Here is a 22478-nt window from a genome sequence, read left to right as displayed (position 1 = left end):
TAATCAGCTTGACCTATATGTGTATTTACTAATAGGATTTAGCAGGGAAAATGTGTTGCAGTTTTGAACTATTTAAATTATACTACAGACGGTACGTGTGAGATTTATCTCGTCGTACGCTACCCAGTTACAAGGAAAACACCGACTTTAAGTATGAATTCATTTCAATTTTTGTCTGAAGGATTTTTTATTATTATTAATACATATATTTCTGTTAGCAGTTGGACTGATTTGATAGCGGATTGTCAGTAGCGGTGAGATAATAGTCATAAATAAAACCTAGGTTGATATTGACATTTCTAGAGCTATTCATTTGTTTCATCTTTATTTTATTTTGTGAGTGTGATGTATGAAAGATTGAACACGTTAGAGAGGGAGAATAAGTCGTATTTTCTTTTGGCTGCATATGTAACTTATGAAGTGTTTCTTTTATGTTATATTTACCATTTTTAAGAGTTAAAGGTCTCTGATGATTATCTATCAATTTGATGTATACAGCTACATTTATGACAATATTCTAGTACTTTCCATTTAGTAGATTGAGTAAATGTATCAAATGCATATTTTTTTGTGTTGTTGAATGAACGTAATGCGTGCATAAGGTCCTAAGGGGGAGATCGAGATGCCAGACGTTCGGATTTTTCTGCATTGTTGATACTGGTGTATATGCCAATGGATGCTAGTTGTGAGAACTGGTCAGCCACGAGTATTTCAGTTATTATAAATGTATTTACCTGATTATTTGGAAAATGATTTTAGTCTTATACGGAAGTGATTACATAGTTTGAATGTAAATTAAAGTGTATTTTCCCTCTTGAATTTGTATATGGATAAAACACATAAACCATTTTGATCAAAATTTGGGAAATTTTCTTTTTGGGGGCGGGATGTTATGTATATGTATTGTATGGTCGTATGTGTTTTGCAGTTTAGTCGTGAGAGTTGTGTCCCTTTGTATGATAATGATGCATATTTGTCATGTGATATTATCTGTCTCTTTGAAATAAACGTGCTATGGAAATAGTCTTTAGACGTGTTTTTGTTGCTCTTAAGCAAATATAACTTTAGCGACATGAGAAGGCAAGTATATGTCCCCCATGTACGTAATACATGTAGTTGTTAATTTCTGTGTCATTATGATTTCTGGTGGAGATTTGTCAAATTGGCAATAATACCTCATCTTCTTTTATAATATTTTTACCACTCTCACGTCGCACCAATGAATTACTGCAAGATCATAAAGTAAAATAATTTTATGATTAATTTTAATTATTGAGAACAGGAGATGGTTTTATTGTTACGGTAACTCATATAATCTTTTTCGCATCTGGCGTAAATATAAAATGTCAATCCTGGTATCTATGATGAGTTTATTTTGATAAACAAAATATGAGAAAAAATACATTTTTATCAATATACGTGTAATAAAAAACGATAGCGAAATTAAAATTTTCACTTTTGATGTTTTGATCGAAAATATAAAATTTTGTGCTAAAAAAAATCATTCCTACAGCAATCACCTTACACAATACGCACAATTAACTGTCCACTCCTTTCCCTCGAAAACATGGATATGCACCTGATCTGCATAATGACGTTGAAATCATAGATATTACAAAGCAAAAGATAGCTTTATAAAATAGCTGGGTAAAATTTAATTGACAATTATTTTTAACTTTATCAAATAATTAATCAAGATATCATAAACTGTGCCTCCAATACACCTGTAATCTTTTTTTAAGTCAGGGTTGTCTCACCTTGTCCATGGAATTTAATTCTAAATTATGGTGTACTTGAGATAGATTAAACGGACGTTTAAAAAGTAAATTATTTTGTAAATTCCAAGACAAAAAATGCATCTTCTAATGAAAGTTATAATATAAATTCAACATGCAGGCGAAAATGCGACACAAAACTTGAACAGAAACCAAGATGACACTCTATATTTTAATAAAATACTGATATTTTTTGTTAATATATAAAAAAAAAAATACGTGTTATCCCAATGGTTCGAATGGAAATATGCTTCAATCTAATTTTATTCATTTCCAGTTTGAGCCTGTGCAGTTGATCATTAATGCAAACGTTTCACTTCCGATCAGAAGGACGTAATCGCGATTCATAGGAAGTAACAAAATATAATAACAGGAAAAACTAAAATATGAAGAATATGTTCCTCTTTGCACGTACAAATGTATGCAATGTCTCTCAATTACTATTGACAATAAACATATCACAATGAGTACACGGACGTTTCACACTTCTAGTAGTCTGAAAAGTTTTATAAAATGCAGAATGATCGACGCACTTCAATGTCCACTATGCAGTTCTTTTTTCTGTTTCTTGGTTCTAAGTTGACAACGACACTATATTATACGATAGTATTGATGGAAGGTCTCATGTGAAACAACTTATCTGAAACAATATGTAGCAACCGGATAAATTTATCAAGCAAACAACAGTATATTATCCCTGTGGAAGACATCATAAATGCATGTGGTTTTTATCAGTAATCATAGGCTGAAGTTAACATATGCTTATACTTTATACTTTACTTTATTTGAAAACACTCAAACACATATATACTTGCGGAACAAGACTAGAGGCAAAATACATAGTCATTATTAGGGTTACTACAAAACAATGCTAATATATAATCATATTAATTACAATTAATTTAACAATTTGATCTCTTATAGAAAATAAACAATTAACAAAAACACACAGTGGACGTTACAACATAAAGACACTAAGTACAGATCTGAGAGTACTCGCAGTTACTGACAACTAGTTCAAAGGTTAATAAAAACTAATAAAAAAATATGCATCTGAGACTCAAATATCAATCATTACACATTCGACATCCAATGGAATAAGTGTAAAGACGTCATAAACAGTCCAAGAAAAACATAATCTAATGCAAGATACAGGTATAGAATGACTGTAGATCCATGAATGTACCTTTGTTTATAGCATGGAGTTTGTTTCAAAAGATGCAATGAAAGTGAGTTTCGGCTATGAGCTTAAACCACAAGTAATATCAAACTGTCACATTTGCTTTGATTTTAGGCAAAACAATTTTGAAAATAAAGATATGAAGCACATGGATTGTAATTAAACTGTTTTTGACTGTACAAATACATGTTCGACTTCCCGTTTAAAGCTTCACTGTTGCAATTTGAAACATCAAATTCCTTCTTAGCTTTTCAATTAGAAAAGTTTTTATTTAAGAATGTTTTTATATGAACTTATTTTTGCATATCCTGGAAAATTTAAATTTAAAAAGTGTAATTATTTTACTTTAGCATTGTTTTTTTCTTTATATTTTTGAAATTTAAACTTTTATTATTTATTCTGTAGCTTCATTTTTAAAATTAGTTAAATATGGCTTGACGATATCAACTCGAATGTTTTGCATGATATTGCGATAGTCGTTTGGAAAACATGATTTAATGTTCTATTTAAACAGTTTGATATAAAAATGCTGGTCCTTTCTCATTCACAACCAACAGTCTTTTACTTGATTTATCGTAATGAATAGCATGCGGCTTTTGAATTCCATCGTCTGGTCCAAGTAATTGTTTTGAATGCAATCCATCAGATGAAAAGACCACGACGTTGTCTGAACCACTTCCTGCTACATAAACGTTTGAATTTGAATCTAGACATATACTACGGGGTTCTTTTAGTATATCTTTATTGAAAGACCATATTATCTTGCCTTTGCGCTCATAACATGTAACAGAATTGTTTTGTAAATCTGAAAAATAAATATGATTGTTATCGGATGCAAGATATGCGTTAGCTGTATGTTTAATGTTTAAAGGAAGAGCAAATTGGCTAATGTCTTTTCCAATTGCTATGTTGAAACTGTTTATTGCATTGTCTTTTGTGCAGCCGATGATTGATTCCTTTTCATATGTTGCTCCAAACAACCAGTTGCCTTCTCCAACATCTATATCTCTTTTTAATTCCAAGGTTCCTACATCAAGAATGTAAATCTTAAAACTTGAACTACCACCTGTAACTGCAATGGTATTCAAATCAATTAACACGATATCGAACGCATGTGAATTCGTCAGCTCTACTTTTTTCAGGTATTTGCCTTTGCTATTATATTGCAATACATTTCCCATTGTCGAAAACAAAAGATATCTACCCAAAACGCATGATGTTATAGTTCTATCGGTATCGACATCGATTTTACATATCAGTTTAGGGTTAATGTTGCCAATACTATTCATACCTGTCGGTGGTGTCAATATCTGAGCTAATTTGGTACTTTTCCAATTGAATTGAGCAAGTGTATCAGAAGAAATTTGTGTAACCGTACCGAAAGTGTGATTCCCTGTGCTGATGCTATTTAACCCTTCACTTATGGAACATTCAAGTTCAACGAAACGTAAACTCTCATCGTCTTGCAATGATCGGACGAATTTCTCTTGACTTGATACGAGTTGTTGAAGTTTTATTGTTCCCATAAAGGCTTGTTTATTCGATCCATACTTTTTCATTGCATCTACATCTTCCCTGAGTTGTTTATTGTTGTTCTTGTGTTTTTCTAAATTTTCAATAACTGACTGGATGTTTTGTTTCTTTTCATTACCAATAGTTGACAATTCTTCCAATTTTCTCGCTTCAAGGTCGTCGAAATGCTCGTTTATTTCATTCCTTTTACCCTTTACTTGTTTTGTGATATCCTGTGTCTGCTTTTCGAACTGCTCCAGGTTATATTTTCTATCATCGATCGCAGTTTGAATATTTCCTTCAACGTCTTTCAAAGTTTTTTCGTATTCATCTATCGTTGTGGATGATTTCGAAAATTTAACAAAATCTTCTATTACTATGCATTCATTACATTCTTTATGAGTTGTAGTAATACACCGTTTGCAGCACAACTCGTTATGCGTTGGACAGAAAAAATCAAATATATCCCCATGTTCGTCACATTGTTGTTTGATCTCTCGAATAAAGGGAGGCAAATTGTTATACTCATCTATCAAGATAGCTTGGTGACTTTTTGACGCCTTTGCCAGTTTGTGATGATCTTTACAATCAGTACAAAAGGCTTCTTCACATTCAGGACAATATTCCTCCGCCGCTTTAGATATATGTTTTTTCTGACAAATGTCACAATATGTACCTGTACTGGACGCCATTCGAGACAGATCTAAGTGACTTCTGATACGTCAGTTAAAATTGATATGGAAACACTCTGCAATAAAAATTGAAATGTTTTTCATATTTTATGTTGATCTTGATAATCGGTGAATAATGCCTCGTCATACAGAGCACGCTATTCCGCTGCTGTCTAAATAAACTCATCATAGGTACCAGGATTGAAATTTTGTATTTACGCCAGACCTGCGTTTCGTCTTCAAAAGACTTACCAGTGACGCTTGAATAAAAGAATGTTAAATTAGTCAAATAAAGTACGGAGTTGAAGAGCATTGAGGACCAAAAATTCCTAAAGGTTTTGTCAAATATAGCGAAGGTAATCTATTCCCTAGGTAGAAAATCTTTAGTTTTCAAAAATTCAAAGTTTTGTCAACAGTTCATTTATAATTATGAACATATCAATGATTACTCAAGTCAACACAGAAATGCTGACTACTGGGGTGGTGACCCCCGCGTAAGATATACAGAAGATGTGGTATGAGTTCCAATGAAACAACTCTCCATTCAAGTCACAATTTGTAAAAGTAAATCAGTATAGGTCAAAGTACGATCTTCAACACGGAGCCTTGGCTCAGACCTAACAGCAAGCTATAAAGGGTCCCCCAAAAGACTAGTGTAAACCCATTGAAATGGGAAAAACAACGGTCTAATCTATATGAAAAACAAGAACGAGACACCTATGAACCACATCACCAAAACTTGACTAAGGACAGATGTAAGCAAATGCAGTGGGTTTAAACGTTTCAATAGGTTCTATCATTCGTCCTTATCTAAATGAAAATTATTATGTCGTTATGTATTATATACAGTAATGGAGAACAGAAATATTCGTTTGTTCATTGCACTATAACAGAAGTGAAAATTTTTAGTCATACCAAATACTTCTCAAAGCTGGTATTTTTTTTAAATATAGAGACACTAAAAAAGTAAACATTAAAACACTAAACAGATATATATTAAATAACAAAAAGCATTACAATAAAATAAACAGGTCATATTAACACAAAAGTACAATTTGAGAGGTACTCACAGTTACTGAAAGCTAGTTAAACACGTGTTAAAAGCCATACACAATTAATAATAATAGAAAAACTTTAAACACAGGGTAAATGTACTGTTAACTGCCAGAAAAACTAAGTTCATTTATAATTGAAATACGGATAATCAGGATGTTTTTTTACACAATGTACTACTGGAAACTATCGTATGATCATTAACAAGCTTCTATTCAAGTTTGGTTGTAATCCCGTATAGAAAGGTATTAAAATTCAAAAACTTTAACCACAGAGTGAATATTTGTGGACGCAACCGACGACGACTGAATGTAGGATCGAAATGTCTCGCGCTTGAAACAAAAGTCGCAGACTCGACAAAATTCATGCATCATAGTCTAATTCAACTATAACACATCCCAGGTATTTAGTGTTTTAACGTCATGGACAGTCAAATAAGACATAACGTGTGCAATGCAACTTATACCAATTATAAAAGTATCGCCACGCAATAAGATAGTTATGAGTAAAACTGCAAATTAACGTGGATATGTATGTTTACGTCTTTCCCCAAAACAAACTGTTTAAAAAGATTAAAAAATTAGTTCTGTTTTAAAACTGCTGATAACGAAATCGAAATTTTGCCAATGTTTATTTTATACAAAGATATATTAACAACATTTGTAAAATAACCTTTAATGAGTTAACACGGATCACAGAGTCATCACATAGTGATTACCGCGTTTCAAATACAATACTATCGTAAAATTTAGGATATGAAATCCAGTTATAATAAGTTTCAGTAAAGTCAGACTTATAAATCAAATATATTTATTTATGAAAAAGTTTAGTAAAAGATTAAAGCAGTTTATGGTAACGAAATTCCTGACTAAAATAATTTACCACTGATGCGTTGATTACAGTCGTTAAAATGCATACCTACACTCACGGGCATAACGAACGAGTTTGGATATTAGCCTAGTCAATTAAGCTCTAAAATCACTCAACCTCCAACTATATGCAACACAAGCTTTTTTTAGTGCAAATTATATATAGTATAGATACCAGGACTAAATTTTGTATATACGCCAGAGGGGCGTTTCGTCTACAAAAGACTCTCCAGTGACGCTCGAATCAAAAAAAAAGTTGAAAAGGCCAAATAAAGTACGAACTATACATTGATATAATTTGCGGAAAAGGTTATTTTGGGTGAAATATGTGTTTTTTAGAGAAAAAATGCTGAAAACTGAAAAAGAAGAAAACTTATTATTGATTGCTGCATTTTTAGACCTAAAGCTTGTGGAAGACAGAAAACCTGATCTTAAAAGACTACAATGTAGTCCTTTAGCTACTATTATTCATATTGAAGTAATTTTGAGATGAAATGAGTGATTTTTAGTGAAAAAAGTCGAAAACTGAGAACGCAGAAAATCTTCTTTGTTAATAGTTAATATTTTTGAAGTTTGATCTATATAGAAAAAAAATCTGACAGTTAATTCTAAAATGAATGTCTGTATTATCTCTACTGAGCCAAATTTGGTCAATATTTTCCATATTATAAACTAAAGCACAATATTGTTTTTTTTTCAATTCCTGTATTATTTGCTTAATAGTATTTATATAGTCTATTGTTGAAGGCCGTTCGGTGACCTATAGTTGTTAATGTCTGTGTCATTTTGGTCTCTTGCGGACAGTTGTCGCATTGGCAATTATACCACATCTTCTTATTATATATATCATTTCCGTGTGTGTTACATTTTAACGTTGCGTCGTTTGTTTTCTCTTATTTTTGAGTGTAAATTCACATTGCGATAAGACGTGTCACGGTACTTGTCTATCCCAAATTCATGTATTTAGTTTTGATGTTATATTTGTTATTCTCGTGGGATTTTGTCTGTTGCTTGGTCCGTTTCTGTGTGTGATACATTGTAGTGTTGTTTCGTTGTTCTCCTATTATATTGAATGCGTTTCCCTCAGTTTTAGTTTGTTACCCCGATTTTGTTTTTTGTACATGGATTTATGAGTTTGAACAGCGGTATACTACTGTTGCCTTTATTCATATAATTAAGAGTTATTAAACTTCCACAAACCTTTATTCCTTAGGCTAATGAAATTTATTTCTATTCCGTTATATTTGGGGTTTTCCCTTATCTATTTCTATCTTTAGTAACTGTGGTTTGTAGAACAAGTTGTAAAACAAGTTTGAAGAACTGGTTGGATAGTATCTATATATAAGTCTTTAGTGAGTACTGCACGAGCATTTCATAGGCGGGAATACGGGTGGGGTATATAAGTCCGATACTTGGATAATTTGTATCGAGGTTCTCACAGTAACTTCAAAGTAACAACACGTTCTGCATAGTATATTATTTTTATTTATTTATAATGATTTAGTTTGGAATAGCTAGATGTGTATTTGCTGGGATATATTTGTAATGTCTTATTATCATAATTAAATGTTGAATCGCACAGAAAATAAGAAGTTACTGCGAGCAAACCAAACCTACATTTTGACTTGCCTCTTATTTCGTCATGTAGATAGATTAGAAATGTTTTAAATTCGGACGAATTTATGAGGGAGAATTTAAAGGGTTAAATTCTAAAGCTAACATTATCATAGAGTGATCTGATCGATAGCTTGGACGTACATTACATTTTTGAGACTGTTAAAAATTTAATCTAGCTTCTTTAAAAGGATTTCTCTTCCTTCAAGTGTATCGCTGTACATCTGGAAAAAGGTTCTCTACATGGGTTAGTCAAATTTCTTTCTTCACAATTTGTTTTCCCCAACTTTCGGATTGTTAATATTCACATAGTTACAATAATATATACATGGGTTTTGGACAAGATTAAAATCACCACAAATAGCAAAGTATTCATTTTCAGAATCATCAGTAACATACAGAATATTGGGAAAAATCTGGATTGTCTGTATTTGGTCCGTATAGACATACAAGAGTTCCACAAAATTATTATTGAACAAAATAGCTACACCTCTTACATGTCTAAAGTTTGAGATAACAGATGAAAAGTAACACTCATAATATCCTATATCTCAGTATGTTTTCTAAACTGTGTATCATCGCCACCGGAAATTGGGTACTGACGAGATAAATGAAAAAAGTAAACAAGATAAGAATTCATTCAATTTAAAGCATTTCTACTGATTTGACGTGAGTACCGCTTAAGAAATGATTTTCTGGTATATAATTCTTTGAATTATTAGGCCGAAAAGTACAAAACTAAGACAGATTTTGTCTTATACTCCAAAACTTGAATTAAAAAACATCTGTTTGACAACAAATTTCAGTAAAAATGATGCCACACTATACTAATCTAAAAATCTGTCGGGGAAAAATATTAAAAAACAGTTGAATATCTTGCCAATGGGGCAACAGAGGACGATCGACCTCGAAATTTTCCGGTACTACATGTAAGTGGCAAGTTTTGGAGTATAACATACAATCTGGTCTTAATTTTGTACTTATCGGTCTTATAATATTTCATTACTCTCCGCTTCGTTAGTACCCAATTTCCGGTGGCGATGAAACAGTGTTCTATGTCATTTGTGAAATGAGTATCCTGAATACAATATATATTACAGTTCTTTGACTTCAGCATATCAAATACGTCTTTACGTTTTAATGTGTTCCGAAGGCCTTGACAATTAACAGACAAAATCTTTAATGAACTCATTCATAACAAAATGTTTACATCAAAATTACATTAAGTAGTTGAATGAAAGAACTAAACAAAATTCCAATAATGATGTACACAGGAAAAGAAATTAGAATCGGGATGTCAAACACGATAATTTTCAAAGAATTGTTTAAAAATAAATGAAAACAAAAGAACAATAAATAAGAAAAAGTTTTGAAAAATGTCTTTTGCTTTTTAAATGTTTGGAAATGAGCGTCCTTGATGAGTCTTGTGTAGACGAAACGCGCGTCTGGCGTACTAAATTATAATCCTGGTACCTTCATGTACAGTGTTGCTTCTAAAAAATTTTCCTCACAATAAGCCATTTCATTTTTTATGTTAATTTGTCTTAAACAATTGGTATCAGATAAAGTATCGCCAGTTAATTTTCAATTGCCTTTCATATTAAAATTTTAATATAGTATAAATGTGGAAGAACTTTTTTAATTTTCCTCACAAGTTATGAAACTGTCGTAGATAAAATTTGAGGAAATTCGAATCATAGTTTTCCTTGTTTTGGTGATGATTGCATCGCTAAATTACACTCCGTTTTAAAATAGCAAAGGTTGAATTACACTCCGTTCAAATATAGCAAAGGTTACGTGCATTATAAAGTGATGATTGCATCGCTACTCTGAAATTACACTTCGTTTAACAATAGCAAGGATTGGATTTCTTACAACGTTTAGTTTCGAGCTTTATAAAGTGATGATTGATCGCTCAAATTATTTACACTCCATTAAGTAATACCCATGGTTGGACTTTAATTCTGCTGTTTTGGTGATGATTGCATCGCTAAACTTACAAACCTTAGATCGCGAGATGTGAACAGTTGCAGTTATACCCTAAAGATTAGCTATGGACTATGCAGAAGTACATAATCTTCTTGATTTGTGACGTTTTCGGTAATGATAGCATCGCTTTAATTGAATTGCGCTAATGTACTTTTATTTACTGTTAATTTCGTATGATATGACGAATGACTGTTGTGATTTTTTTCTTAAAGGTAGACATTTCTATCATATTTTACATTCAAAAACTTTAAGTATATATATCATGAAGCTAGATAAGGCATTAATATGAACTAGATGTGTTACATGCAACAGAATTAATTTTTTTTTCAAATACTTGCGAAATTTTTTTCTCAGTTGAATATATAACGGTGTACATAGTGTTATAGTGTCTACTAGAGTGAAAACCTGTACATTTTCTATAACATTGTTTAATGAGGCTGACAGTGTATGTATGATATGTCTATCAAAATTATTTGCATGGAACTTTTGGCTACTTGTATACGTGAGTGTGTGATAGTGTTAATACTAGATTGTGTTATTTAAAATAATTATATTAAAAATTTCTGGTCTCTGATAGCACACTGTGATTAGAGCACAAACTGTCACCAATATATATCAAACTTAAAAGTTAAGTCAACTGTATGAAATGTTTATTAATCTTTTATTACATGTGCAATTACAAACAAAACTACGTCCATGTACGGAGTCTGTGACGGAGTTAGTGATGCTAGAGTGAGAAATGGTGTATACAAATTTGAAATGAATTTTTGTTTTGTTTATCGTATTGTTATATTGCTGTCTTCATTTCCAGTGACCAGACAAAATTTTTTAAAATTTCATATTTAGGCGGGGGATGTTATATACCTCTTTTTGGTATTTCTGGTTACCGGAAATGTAGGACATAATTTAGCCTGTTTATTGTATTTTACGGGACTGTATACCTTCTTTTATGCTTGTCGGCGGCGAACAGTTAGTGTCGTCTGTCATCCATGTGTTTGATAAAATGGCTGTAGAATAAAGTTTAGATATCGATATTCAAAAGCGTGACTTCAATCTTATTAGTCCCCCCAAGACATCAAAAGGATTGAGGTCCACGACACATGGTAGTGGTAGTGTTCACTACGAAACGTCTTGCTTCCATACTTGTTACGTAGGTGACCTTTCGTAGTGGACATATTCACATATTTTATTCCCCCACACAATCCCTATATTTTAATTGTAACAAAAATTATTCTATCCATCAAAGCACATACTAATTAGTTATCAAAGGTACCAGGATTATAATTTAGTACGGCAGACGCGCGTTTCGTCTACATTAGACTCATTAGTGACGCTCATATCAAAATATTTATAAAGCTAAACAAGTACAAAGTTAAGTTGTACACTGATATTTTTTTCATAATTTTAAAACCAGATACTGAAGGAGATTTGACCCGTTTCATAGTCAACATTAACAAAAATATAAGGGTATTAACCTGGTCAATTTGATGTGCTCAATTATTTTTTTCAACAATTTAACAGCCGTTATAAAACAATGTAAAAAAATCACTGCCTTTGTAAGGCCATAATGTTTATTTCTCTTGCAAACATTGATTTTCTAAAACTGTTTATAAGCAAAATTATTTTAATGACTTCGTTTCGTAGTGGACATTCAGTTGTCAGGAATATAAAGGAAACGCCTTCTAAAATTAAAAATCCTTTGCCAAAAGCTGTTTAATAAAATATATTGGCTCTAAACATACTTTTGAATAATTAAAGAACTTATATTAAGTAAAAATAACATTTATTCCTACCTTTTTTTACAATATTTTGGAGTATGAATGTTGAACAGGAGGTCCAGGGATATGTCATTTTGGTTAGTTTGAACAATTTATGAATCAATATCTTATTAATCCCTCTAAAAATAGTGTTTCTTTTCCTTACAAATGTTAAATCTAATTCAATGTACTGACTGCAAAAAACAATTACTTGTAATTCAAGATCAAACACATTTTGTTAAAAGTGTCTGGGACAAGAAATCACGTTTTATTGAAAAACGCCCATATATCTGATTTCAATCGAAAACAATTCATCAAAATAATGTAAATACCTTATTATTGTTTTAATATTTTTTTTTTAAATCTCCATATCCATAAACATTCTGTTCATCAATAGTATATACAATCAGATAATAGGTTCAATGAATAAAAGTCATGTGATCAAGTATGCATATTATATTACTTAGTACCCTACCTCTTTACCTGTTGATTCAGAATACAAACTGTTGTTTCTTCTTACAAAATAATGTAAAATACTTTATGCTACGTTAATTGAATACAGTCATGGTTGTTAAGCATATACCATGTATAACTGGTTTCAGTAATATGGGATATACCCATGAAAAGCTAATTTGCAGGCGTAGAATATTTAAAAAAACTGAAAAGTATTGATGCAATTGAAATATATTTATTATACTCTATGGGGTAGAAAACTTTTAGCATGATATCATATGTGACTTAATACAGACGAGTTGATTCTGCAGACTTCAATTTGAGCTATAATAATGGTTTACTTTTACAAATCATGACTTCGATGGGGAGTTTTCTCATTGTCACTCATACCACATCTCTTTAAAATCTAATCATTGTTTAGAAATGGCCTGAAGACCTCCGCGGATTGCATGATTTTCTTGCTCTGTTGAAGAACTATAGTAGGCCTCGAGCTGTTTTCTGCTTTTTTGTTGTTTTTTTGTCTCTTTGACGCTTTCACCGTTTCCATGTTCAATTTCATTTTATATGTGCATAAAACTACAGTGGAGATTACTTCTAATCTCTCATCAAATCTGTCAGAATCTGTCAGGAGAACTGTTCTAGGACAGTATGTAGAACTGTCACCCTGACAACTTATAGATAGTTCCAACCTAGAACTGATTTAGACAGTTCTACCCTTGAACAGTTTTAGACGGTTCTCCGACTACAACAGTTCTACGATAATATATATTAAAACCAGTGAAATGCCCTAACTGCAGTGACGTCATTTTGAACTGTTTTACAATTCTGACAGGATTGGTCAGTTCTACGGCTAAAACAGTTATGGATAGTTCTGTGGACAGTTCTACGACTAGCACTGGTTTGGATAGTTCTACCTAGAACAGTTTTAGACAGTTCTACCATAGAAGTGATCCTGACAGTTCTACGATAGAACTGATCCTGACAGTTCTACGACTAGCACACATTCTGACAGTTCTACTAAAAACTGTTCAAAGTAGAACTGTTCTTGGACAGATTATTCTGACAGTGTCAATGAGATGTTAGAAGTGATCTTCACAGAGTATCTACACTTTTTTAAAAAGATGTACCTTATATAGTTTGAAAAATTTAGAAAGTAAACTTTTGTTATAATTTTCGGTTAACTTTCCCGTCTATTCAGTCTGTCATTTATTGGTCTGGATTGTAATTAATCCTCATTTTACACACGTTTTGTCCGAGTCGTAATAAAGAATTTAATTAAATTCTTAATTTGTGAGTTTTCGTCCAGAAGATGTCTAAAATAGTTGACACTGGAAATTAAATAGTTTCGTCTACTCTTTCATCAAACAAAAATATCAAAATAATTTCTGGGCTGCATTTTGAAATGACCAGCCCTTCTTTCCGAAATCATAAAATCGTAGAAATTAAACAAGGACGTCTGACACAATAAACAAAGTTATTTTTAAGTTTACAGAGCAATGTATCATCTACTTATCTCTTCAGTATAATGACAGGATGCTAACAATAAACTTGTTACACTGATCTAAAGGTACCAGTCTTGTATTACAACTCCAGTTTCCGGTGTATGTCTCAAAACATGGAGGGAAACAAAATAGTGCATTTTTTTCTGAATTTTTTTGTGAACTCAATTTTTTCTGTTTGATTATAGGTTTATGCTGAATTGAAACATATATATAGACTTTAAAAAAATCTTGCATCTTTTGGAGGATATCAATCCAGGAAAGTGGAAGGATATCATGTTTACTGGAAGTGGTGCGGCCTAGTAAAAATAGCAAACAGAAAGAAGAAAAAAAATGTTTTGACTTCAGGATTACGTAACTTTTTATTCTTCGTGGCAAGACCCTCTTTTTTTTGGATAAAATCACAATTTCACATTAGTACATACATGATATGAACATGAAAAAATATTTCTGTGTAGCATTTTTTATTTTTTTATTTTCAAAGATCAGCTGTTTTGCATGTAAGCCTATGGAGCAGTCAATTACAAGACTGCAACCTGCATAGGGTATTTTTCTCATATGTTCACTGCAAGGAAGTAGCTCATGTGGACTTTTGTGTGCCCAGAATGATAAAACATCATGATTTAAGGACTTTTTAAGAGAAAAAAAGCATGGGGTATCAAGTTACACTGAAAAAACTGAAATTATGTAATAATTATGCTTTTTTTATACTAGACACCATTCAACAGTATTTATAGATATAAAGCACAACAGTTTCAGGCAAATTGAGATTCTGATGGTATTACTTACATGATTTTCAATTAAAAAGAACATAGAAAGATTTTTTTTTCAATGAAATCTTCTTGTGATGAAAATTCTAGTTGCACAGTTTTATTGAAAATTAGCCCAAAGTTGAAGAGACAGCTACATACAAAAGTAATATTTTTCTTTAGGGTTATTATTGTTATGGCTTAATTGTTGACATTTAGGTAGAATGTGTATAAAATGAACTTTTGGTGAAAAGATTTTCAAAAATGTTCATTTTTCATGAGTCTATACTTCTTTTCCTGTCTGCGGCACTGCATGGGTAATTGAAATTTTCATATTTGGGTTAAAAATATGTTTAAAAAGTAGAATTTTTCTAAAACTATCTTTGTGACAAGGATTTTTGTGATTAGGTGTGACAAATAATCAATATTCTTACCAAAAACACCAACTTGAGTATTCATTTTGTTTTTTCTTGAATTTTATTTCAAATTTTATATGCATTAGTGTGTCAAGTACAGTCTAAAAACCATGATATAGTAGGCATGTATAAAGACCAGTATATTCAAAAAAGAGAAAGGTATGGTCTTTCTTGTGTTCAGATAGTTGTATTGTAGCAAATTCTTTAATATGAACAAGTTTTGGGTACTTTTTCAATTTTGACTTAAACAAGAGGCCCACTTGGGTAGATTTCATTGAAAAAAGGGGGAGGGGTAAACTATTGAATGTGCTTCAATCGAACAGAGGGGAAAAAATAAAAATAATAGATAAGAATACTCTTATAGTTTCACAGTATCCAAATAATAAGAAAACATCCATAAAGATAGACTAGAATGAGATTTACAGATCATTTGATAGACATGACTGATTTCCAAATTTTGCCTGTTTTCAGAAAGGGGTACTGCTTTAAAAGTGGGGTTATTTTTATTAATACAGCCAAACAGATCTTTTAATAGCACTTTTTATGTTCAAATATGGCTACTTAATGAAACTAAGTAAATTATTTATTTTTTTAAGACATGTAATTATTGTTATAGGTACCAGTCTTGTATTACAACTCCAGTTTCTGGTGCATGTCAAAAAATGGAGGGAAACAAAATAGTGCATTTTTTTCCGAATTTTTTTGTGAACTCAATTTTTTCTGTTTGATTATAGGTTTATGCTGAATTGAAACATATATATAGACTTTAAAAAAAATCTTGCATCTTTTGAAGGATATCAATCCAGGAAAGTGGAAGGATATCATGTTTACTGGAAGTGGTGCGGCCTAGTAAAAATAGCAAACAGAAAGTAGAAAAAAAATGTTTTGACTTCAGGATTACGTAACTTTTTATTCTTCGTGGCAAGACCCTCTTTTTTTTTGATAAAATCACAATTTCACATTAGTGCATACATGATATGAACATGAAAAAATATTTCTATGTAGCATTTTTTATTTTTTTATTTTCAAAGATCAGCTGTTTTGCATGTAAGCCTATGGAGCAGTCAATTACAAGACTGCAACCTAAAAATTCTTAGAACACGTTCCATCATTCATTAAAATTCACATCTGAACTTTCAAGCGGGAAAATTGCAATTCTCACCACAACATTTACAAAAAACGGGGTCATGCCAACATATTTCTACAAAAAGAAAACTGACAAACAGAATATTTGTTCTTGAACATAATATTAATATACATGAGCACCTACCTATACTAAAACTATTTAATCGTTGTTAAAATGGCGCACCTTCAATGATGGCAACACCTTATATGTTATCATATTACGGAATTAAAAAAACAATGATTTCCAGATAATGATATTTAAACATGTTAACGAGGCCATTTCATTTTGAGGGACATATTAACACAATAAAGTATCTTATTATCACATAACCACTAACATTATGAAGAGTCAAGGTATATCTTATAATATCAATCGGAAAAACTGCATGGTAAATAACTATCATATTAATGTAAATGCATAATTTTTAATAAATTTTTTCAAATCTCCAAATCTATAAACATTCAGTTCTTCAATAGTAGGATCAGATAACAGGTTCAATTGATACAAGTCATGTGATCAATTATGCATATTGTTTACCCTGCCTATTTACCTACCTATTGATTCAGAATACATGCATACTGCATTTTCTATTTACAAAATAATATAAAATACTTGGTTTATTTATGCTACGTAACGTTAATTGAATAAAGTAATATGGGAGATACCAATGAAAGTCAAATTTGCAGGTGTATAACATTAAACAACAAGAATGTGTCCATAGTACACGGATGCCACCCTCGCACTATCATTTTCTATGTTTAGTGGGCTGTGAAATTGGGGTAAAAACTCTAATTTGACACTTGAATTAGAAAGACCATACCATAGGGAACATGTATACTAAGTCTCAAGTCGATTGGACTTCAACTGCATCAAAACTACCTTGACCAAAAACTTTAACCTGAAATTTGCACTATCATTTTCTATGTTTAGTGAACCGTGAAATTGGGGTCAAAACACTCACTTGGCTTCAAATTAAGAAAGAGCATATCATAGGGCACACGTATACTGAGTTTCAAGTTGATTGGACTTCAACTTCATCAAAAACTACCTTGACTAAAAACTTTAACCTGAAGCGGGACGGACGGACGCACGCACGGAAGGACGGACGGAAGGACGAACGGAAGGACGAACGAACGGACGCACACACAAGAAAATATAATGCCCCTCTACTATCATAGGTGGGGCATAAACATGTATAGATGCAATTGAAACGTAATACATGCTACAAGTACTGACCAAGCAAGTCGGTATAAATGATTTAATCTGCACGGCTCGGGTGACCCTAATTAACCCGAACGGCGTATCGTTTGTGCTTAATTTATTCACACTTTTTATTTATTTAGTGACAATTAAGACTTTGACATATTGTGTACTTTCAAAAAGGTGTTTGAAAATTCATAACTAAAAGGGTTATTGAGTTAAATGCTATGCTAAAAGAAGGACGAACCGAGGAAGATGCTAGTACATAAATTTAGAATATTAAATACACATCAAAAACGTTTCTCTTTTCAATCTTTTACTCCCCCAATCCCCAATTTTTTTCCCCACTGTATTAATTTTAAAAGACATGTCCATCAGGCTAAACGAAGTCTAATTAATCCTCAGCTAATTCCCCAGTCCCCTGTTTATACACAAACTTAAATCTGATCCTCATTTAATTCGATCCAAAAAAGTCACTTTATAGGTCTGGAATAAATATGCAAAACTCGCGAAATAAATTCCATTGAGCCTTAAACTAATTGAAATCGGATTTCATTTGCTCAAGTTGGATATTTTTGAATACATTTTTTTTTCGCAGAAATTACCAAAAATCGTTATCATCTGTTCTGACCTTAATACACTGATTTAAGATCTACATTGTGTGCACAAAATATAATAAAATATTGTATGTCCAAGTCTAGTATAAAAAAAAGGAGGGGAATTAGATTTTTTTCCTAAGGGGTCTAAGTATTTCTTCTACTGTAATCACTAGCCAGTCTACACTGAGGATTTTAGTTCGTGCTACACCCATGCAGTTGTTCTAGACTCCAATCTAAATTGACTAGGATTGTCAGTTTTCCTATCGAAGGTCAGTGGTTTTCTCTGGGTACAAAAACTGGACACCACGAAAAAAACCGAAAAGTAATGCTCCACGGGGTAGATACATTGTAGCTTCGAACATGAGATCATATTTGATTAAATACAGCCGAGTTGATTCTGAAGACTGTACCTTGACTTATAATGGTTTGCGTTTACAAATTATGACTAGGATGTAGAGTTGACTCATTGGCACTCACATCACATCTTGTATCTAATCATTGTTTAAGAACCAGCTGAAGCCTTCCTCGGGGTTCGTGATTTTCTAACTCTGTCGAAAAACCATTATTGACCTCACTGTGATTTCTACTTTTTGATTGTTTTTTCTCTCTTTGACGCTTTCCCTGTGTCCATGCTGAATTTCGTTTTATGTATGCATGAAACTATCTACACTTTATATCAAGAAAGATACATGTACCTTATAAGTTTTGAAATCTTTTCATAATACATGTATACTTTTCTTATCACTTTCGATTTCCTGTCTATTCAGTTTGTAATTTATCCCCATTTTACACATGTTTTGTCTGAGTCGTAATACACTGTGTCTAAACCACACCGGCAAAATTTGTTCGGACTCAATGGTATCTAACATCCGGCACAATGACGGAACATTAATAGACAGAAGAAAGCTAGGTTTCTCCTTATTTTCTCATTTTTTTTTATGATATTGAAGAATATATATACATATACAACTATTTTCTATTGTGATATGCAATATTTTCTACAACCGTTCTATATTAACGGAGAATTAAGAAAAAAATGCACGTCAAAATGACGAATTGAGTGAACCTTGCCTCGAAATTGTTTAATTTTTCATTAAATTGTTCGCATTGTTCGGAAAGAAAGGTACGGGAAGATAGATACAAAAACGGAGATTGCAAAACTTGTTTTTTATGAACATCTCAATACTTGTATTTCTGAGTATGGAACGAAAGAAATGGGTCATGTCAAAACGGAACTGGCCGGTTTCGTCAATGTTTACCACCCGGTTTGGTCATAGATTTCACAATGCATAACCCGGTTTGGTCAAATAAAAAAAATCATTATCCAGGGTCGTAACTACATTGAGGCAAATGAGGCAAATGCCTCATGTTTTAAATTTCAAAAAAAAAAAAAAAAAACAAAAACAAAAACAAAAAAGATTATCTTCATATGACTAACTTCATATCAAATTGTGTCTTGCAAGAAGCAAGTTCTCTTCACTCTCTGATGTCGCCCTTGCATATTTTTCGTAATCCATGTTTCTATTTTACTTTTGGTTTTCAGAGTTGATGGCCTATTGTGCGTACTTCTGTGTCCCGGGTTTGTCTTTTGTTCATTTATTGTCCTACCTAAAGACTAGTCTGAGTGCTGATTTTCATTTGTAAACGTGTCACACCGTTTAATGTTGCATGTCCACCGATGTCCAGGCATTATGCGAGAAAATATTTTAAGAATATACGATGCTACTGGACACAGAAAAAAGTGGTCGTTTCTGCATGGAGAATTGAACTTGATATCAAAGAATACGAAACTGCCTTTCTTGTATATAAAACCATACCCATTTTTCTTAGTATGGATTGCAAAATTAGGTATTTTCTGTAGTTGAGATATGCACAGAAGTGATAGATATGTATTATAAATATAAAAAATTGAATATCTTAATCAACAACAAAATAAAATAACTGTATCATATATCCAAGCGCCTGCACATGTGGATAAAACTAGATAGCTGACATGGTTTAAATTAAAGTAAGAACACCAATTTCCCGGTATCAAATCATTTGTTGAAAAAAATCAATGTATTGTCGTATGACCTTTTACATTCAAGGGTTAAATTTGCATAAAGTCGTATTCAGACCCTTTAACAGAAAATAAAGGAATATGAAGTACACGTTCACGGGAGCTAATCGCACACAATGTCAATGTATAGAAAAAAAAATACAAATGATCAATTGTCAAAGTTTTTATTCTTGTTCTTCATCTTGATAGTTGCTGGAGGGTCTTCAATAATGAAAGAATCATAAATACCGTAAAACAAGGTCAATATGGTCCCTAGTGTCGACTTGAGCAGTACTAGTATTTATCGTATATTACTGCACTAATGACTGTCACTATATTTAAATCTAGTCATAAAAAATCTCAAGTCAGCACAATACAAGACAAGAACAGACAGACAGATCCGGTATTAATGCTTATGAAAATTACGATGTTTGCTTTATCCTACATATCGGTCTTTTAATGTCATTTTGTGTTTTGAATTTCCCTAAAACTTTAAAGTCTTAAATAACAATGAATCTATGTTTTTGCTTTGAGACCAGAATATTGTCGAAAAAATAGCTAAAAAAGATTTGCGTTTCTCTGTAACAAATAGTCCGAGAAACGCTCAGAATGCACGATTTTGCGTTATTTTTCTCAGAGCTTTTGGGGGCTTTAAGCGGCCCCCACACCCCTCGCCAAAAAAAAAAATTTCCTCGCTACGCTCGGCGAAGATATTTTGCATCAGTATTAAAAGGGGCTAGTTACGGCCCTGGCTGCATTTAACAAACCTTATTTAAAATCATATGTCTTTTTTAATTAAAATTAGGGTATCTAGTTTTAAAAAGTTTACTGTGCCCCCGCTTGTCAACCTAGATGGCCTTCATGGCTAAGAAATAAACAAAAAGGGGGGGGGGCATGCAAGTGCATGATGTCAATTATTCAAAAACAGCCGTAGACATAGACAATTCGAAAGGGCCAGATGATTATCTTCAAAATCTTAGCTCTACCATTTGTCCATTTACTATAAAATTCTCACATTAGTTCTTAAAGGAGTTTTTGCATTGCGCTTAAATGATGAATTTGAAGTTCATTTTATCAATTTTTATCTATTATTTTCAAACATATCTATAAAAGTCATATAGCAAAAATAACTAAGGAAGTCAAGAAGATATTCAAATAAATCGACTTGGCCGATATCCTAATAAAACTTATTGACCTTTAATTGACCTTTAAGAGGTTTTTTTTCATTTCATTGCGTTTTTACACGCCCGTCACAATTTTGACAGGACGTATTATTGTATACATCCGTCCGTTCCTCCATCTATCAGTCATTCTGTCCGTCCGTCCGACTATCCGTCCGTCTATCCTTCTGTCCAGCGTAAACATGTCGCACCGTAACTTGAGAACAGCTTATCTAGTTTTCAAGAAATTTAACAAAGTTATTTCTTGAAACGGTCAAACGATCTGTAAACCTTGTAGTGAAAATCAAATGAAATCTTTTTGAGTTACAGAACTTTGTGCAAGTAAAACAGGAGTGTGTTTTTTAACATGTCGCGCCATATCTCAGAACGATTTATCATTATTGCATCAAACTTTACACACTTCTTAGTAATATAAATCTTAACTTCTGCATACTTTTTGGTGATGTTTTAAATTTTGTTTATCAATCGTTATTTAGTTTTTTTTTGTAAAAAAAAAAAGGGGGGGTCACATATTGCAATGTATCTCAAAACCTATATATATAAAACAATATCATAATGTTAATGTAGATATCAGTGTTTACTATTGAGTATTTATATTCCATTTAAAATTAGTTTGAAGATCAGTGAAATAACGGATACGCCTGTCATTGTAGTCCGGCCGATCGGTGAAAAAAATGCTCAAATAATGAGGAAAGCACCAGTTTTTGCATGATGGTACATTTTTGTGTACTGAGCAATATAAGCTATGGACCCACCCTCAAAATTCAATATGGCGGCTTATTTCAAGATGGCTGCCG

At 32.1% G+C, this 22478-nt stretch overlaps 1 protein-coding gene across 1 annotated transcript; it reads right to left on the bottom strand.

Moving 5' to 3' along the window:
• Positions 1-2330: 2330 nt before the first annotated feature.
• Positions 2331-16853, bottom strand: LOC139501563 (uncharacterized). Its single transcript, XM_071290680.1, has 2 exons — positions 16808-16853; positions 2331-5215 (listed from the first exon to the last, which is right to left on the bottom strand). Exon 2 carries the CDS (start codon positions 5157-5159, stop codon positions 3462-3464), a length of 1698 nt encoding a protein of 565 aa, XP_071146781.1. The 5' UTR covers positions 5160-5215; positions 16808-16853; the 3' UTR covers positions 2331-3461.
• Positions 16854-22478: the final 5625 nt, after the last annotated feature.

Source organism: Mytilus edulis, chromosome 13 (genome assembly GCF_963676685.1).
Source record: "Mytilus edulis chromosome 13, xbMytEdul2.2, whole genome shotgun sequence".
Taxonomy (NCBI): Eukaryota; Metazoa; Mollusca; class Bivalvia; order Mytilida; family Mytilidae; genus Mytilus; species Mytilus edulis.
The sequence above is the reverse complement of the archived record's forward strand: the minus strand, read 5'-3'. Positions and strand labels throughout refer to the sequence as shown.